Source organism: Sesamum indicum, linkage group LG1 (assembly GCF_026168435.1).
Source record: "Sesamum indicum cultivar Baizhima isolate 11 linkage group LG1, ASM2616843v1, whole genome shotgun sequence".
Lineage (NCBI taxonomy): Eukaryota > Viridiplantae > Streptophyta > Magnoliopsida > Lamiales > Pedaliaceae > Sesamum > Sesamum indicum.
This window is the reverse complement of record NC_142657.1, coordinates 13,083,253-13,087,337: the sequence shown is the minus strand read 5'-3', so window position 1 is coordinate 13,087,337 and position 4,085 is coordinate 13,083,253. Positions and strand designations below refer to the sequence as shown.

Sequence of the window (4,085 nt, the reverse complement as noted above, 5' to 3'; positions counted from 1 at the left end):
TTTGCGCTTGAAATGCAAGTTTGAACTGCTCAATCCGAGGGCCAAATGAGCACACAATACAATATATTCATTTCTAAGTTTCATTCAAGGACAAAGGGTCCTTTTAGTCTAAACCGAAATTTTATTTCAAACTTTACTGCATCTTCTATTTTATTTAATATATATATATATATATATATATACACTTCAAGCGTATGAAAATTATATTAGTTAACTTATTTGAAGAAAGACTTTTTATACATGACGGGTATATTAAATAAGATTAAATCAAAATACAAACACTTTTGCATTTTCAAAATTACAGTTACACCCCCTGAGGGTAGACCCTTTTGTAAAATTGCAGGTACACCACCAAAGGGGTATTAATGTAATATTTTTAAAAAGTATTTGTGTAAGTTTTATCTTTAAAGAAATGGTATAATATAATACTAAGGAGTGTAGTTATAATTTTACAAATAAAAAAATACAATAGTATTTGGGATAGAGAATTTCTACAGCAACAATGAAATTACTATGTTATCCATCTTCTAACTTCTTCTATACATAGTTATGATCCAATGTCTAAATTATTAATTTATCAATTAATCAATATCACTTCAAATTAATAAAATTACATGGTCCCGATATTATTAATTGGGTTAAGTACATTTTGCACCCCTGAACTATGCATTTTGTCTCATTTACACCCCTAAAGTATGAAAGGTAACAAAAACACCCCTAACAAAATAATTTGGCATTGATAAGACAAAAATGCTCTTCTCACTTACCTCTATACTTTTTTATTCTATTTTTTAAAATATATTTTATTAAAATATCTCTCCCAAGCTATTTTTAGTGATCTAAAATTTTACTCATATTTTATTTTAAAAATAATATTTATAATTTTTTATTAATTGTGGAACACAAAAAAAATATTTATAAGCTCAATATATGTAAATATATTTTACAAAGTAAATAAATTATGTTAAAGAGTACATGTAAAAATGTGCCAATACATAATGCCTATAATATTATAGAAAAAGTATGTTATATAACATATACATTTTTATTCAATTACATATCCACATAATAAAAATATATCATATCATTACTTAAAAAATAAAGAATATTATATATTAATTATATATATTCTACAGTATATTTATATTCTATGTAATATTTTAAATTTATATTGATAATTTATTTTTCAAAAAAATGCAATACATATAACAACACAGACAAAAATTATGTACATTTTTAACCAGTTGTATAAAAAATATAAGAATTGTAAATTTATGAAGTTTATATATATTCTATACTTCGTATAAAAATTATAAACTTTGAGTAGTATTTATTTTTAAAAAAAAATTATAATAATTCAGATTATATTTAGGAGAATGATGATAATAGAGATATTTCAGGGGTGTAATTAATAAGGGTATTTTCATCATAAAAAAATTAATGTATATGACGGGGGGTGCCATTTTGTTACGTTTTATAATTTAGGGGTGTAAATGTACTTTATGTATAGTACAAAAATACAAAATGTATTTAAATTATTAATTTATAAAGATTTTACTGTATCTTATACCTCCCTCTCAATTTCTTAACAATGAAATTTCTTTATTACCCTCAATATTATTTTTATTTCCCATTAAACTAAATAAAGTGATCAACCTTAACTAAGTAGCATATGATCCTGCCTATAAAAGTGCAGAAAAAAATAAAAAAATATTTATATAATTGGATAAAGTTTTAGAATACAAAAAGTCAGTAATTTCCATATCAGTCTCTTGCAGTGAATATTAAACATTACAAGGTACAATGATTTATTTTATTTATTTATATAAGTAGCACAATATCAACAAAAAAATTTAATTAAATTAATTTCTTTACAGGGTATTTAATTATTTGGCATTATAATAAATTTAGTTCACTATATAGTTCGCGCCAGTGGATTAATTTCTTCAGTGATATCCAAGTGGAGCTGGATATTCCTTCAGCTCGTGCCCTTGACATTGGATGTCCTGCAAATTACAAAATTAAGTTAATACAAACATTATTTAAAAAAAATAATAATAAGTTTTCGCAACATTGTACATAACCACGGCTTAAAAATCATAACAAATCAATCACAGTTAAATAAAATCGAAGCAAAAATTAATTTTTACCACGTTAAGCATTTTTGTCATAACTAATATTTTGGCCATATTTACAAAAATAACGGCTAACGAACCGTTGCGAACTCGTGGTTGATTTATATTTGCTACGGTTCTTTTGTTTTGGTTATAGTAATTAACCGTAGCGAAAATTCATACTTTTTTCTAGTGAAAATAGTATTTTAATTTTCTTTTTTTTTTATTATTTTTATTTTAACTACATTAAATAATAAAAACACCCTCCCCATAATATTCTCTTTAGATTGAGGGATTTGTTGTCAATATAACGAATATTATTGACAACATATTCATGAACCAAAAACATTATTGCAAAGTGTATTGATGTATTTATTTAAATAATACGCATTTTCTTCTATAATTTAATCATAGTTTAAGACGATATAAATATAATTATTAATGATAAGAATTTCTTACCGATGCAAAATGATTAAGGTCACGGTGGTGCGCCTCATCGGCCCTGATGACCGTGACGACATCTTTCAGTGTCGAATTGGGTGGCAGCCGCCAGTAGTCGATGGCGATGGCAGGCGCGGGTCTGTTCTCTACGAGGCCCTTTTCCAAATCAATCAAAAACTCTGTGTACGAATTGACTGCCTCTTCTTCGAGGTAGCCTACTATCCGATGTGCTAGTTTGGGAGACAACACATAGGCCAGGAAATATGCATTGAAAAATACACCTTGTACCGCAAAGACAAGCGCCCTCTCGTACCATTCCGGCTGCGACAACTCTAAGAATGTCATGAGGTGCATCCTCTCGTTCTCTGCCTCTTCTAGGAGGGCTTTGATCCAGCCACCACTGTGCTCGAACCGGCGCAGGGACTTGCAGTGGAGCAGCATCCCGCCCACCATGCCGGGCACAGCCGCCACGGTCTCTAGCAGCATGGCGTGACACATGTGCCGTCTCTGTAATTATTTAATATTTGAAATGATCATGGAACGAATAATTGAACCAATTGAGAAGAATTAGAGGGGGAAAAAACAAAAGAATAATGACCTGAAAGAACAAGTATGTGGGGTACTTGAGAGCCTGGACAGTCCAATAAGCAAACTTGTCCATGAATGTCTTTGTCTCATGGTGCTTCTTCACATCAATTGAAGTATCTGCTTCATATGTCTCCCATGGCTGTCACCAATTGCAAATATTGATCAATTAATTAATCAAGAATCACAAAAATGCATCATATTTTAATTTCATTTTACAAAGTCAACATACCCGAAAGCAGTTCCATCGCCAGGGCGAGCCGTCTTCCTTGATTACCTTAGGTGGCTCCACCCCCCAGTAGCTGCTCACGACAGCCTTGCCACCGCGATCATCCTCATTCTCATTGTCGGAGCCCAATTTTGGCACCGATTTTTCCTCTCTTGCACCATTGGAGGCAACCGTGCTCCAATACCTAGCTTCAAGAACATAGGCCCTAGGAGCTCCATAATTCATAAATCTTGCTCCCAAAATCTTGAAAGCACCATTGGCACCCACGTTACTCGTAAACGTGGTTGTCGAGAACAGCCTGGAGCTTTCCGTCTGCCCAACAAGCAGCTTGGAAATCAGTGCAGCTGCACGACGACTCATTGGATACCTTAATAATAAAATGATTTGAATTTGAAAAAAAAAAAAAGAAAAACAAACTCGAAATATTTGATCTTAATCTTAGGATTTTGTTTGAAGTTTATAACTCTGGTGTGATGATGCAAAAGGGTTTAGGAGTTTATATATAGTGTAGTTTTAGCTTCACATGCTTTCTTACACTTTTTTAATTCAAATTGACTACTGGAAGGGAGTGAAAATTGCATCTGATGTCTTGAAAGATTGGTCAACTTGATTGGATTAGACTTTTAAGAGGGAGTGGTCTCGACCGGTCTCAGGGTCGCGATCGAAATTCTAGTCCTCAAGTTGGACCCGTTTCCTAATAAAAATTGAAGATATTA

At 31.3% G+C, this 4,085-nt stretch overlaps 1 protein-coding gene across 1 annotated transcript; it reads right to left on the bottom strand.

Moving 5' to 3' along the window:
• Nucleotides 1–1,732: 1,732 nt before the first annotated feature.
• On the bottom strand, nt 1,733–3,857 carry LOC105159718 (ubiquinol oxidase 2, mitochondrial). Its single transcript, XM_011076895.3, has 4 exons — nt 3,373–3,857; nt 3,154–3,282; nt 2,574–3,062; nt 1,733–2,006 (listed from the first exon to the last, which is right to left on the bottom strand). The coding sequence occupies exons 1-4, from the start codon at nt 3,727–3,729 to the stop codon at nt 1,947–1,949; spliced, it is 1,035 nt and encodes a 344-aa protein (XP_011075197.3). The 5' UTR covers nt 3,730–3,857; the 3' UTR covers nt 1,733–1,946.
• Nucleotides 3,858–4,085: the final 228 nt, after the last annotated feature.

What these genes read in the sequence shown, in the direction of transcription:
- LOC105159718 (XM_011076895.3), bottom strand. Translation starts at nt 3,729, where the DNA reads ATGAGTCGTCGTGCAGCTGCACTGATTTCCAAGCTGCTTGTTGGGCAG. An exon ending in CCACATACTTGTTCTTTCAG is followed by an intron (nt 3,063 to 3,153) that starts GTCATTATTCTT and finishes AAATAATTACAG; the next exon opens with AGACGGCACATGTGTCACGC. An exon ending in ACCTTAATCATTTTGCATCG is followed by an intron (nt 2,007 to 2,573) that starts GTAAGAAATTCT and finishes TGTAATTTGCAG; the next exon opens with GACATCCAATGTCAAGGGCA.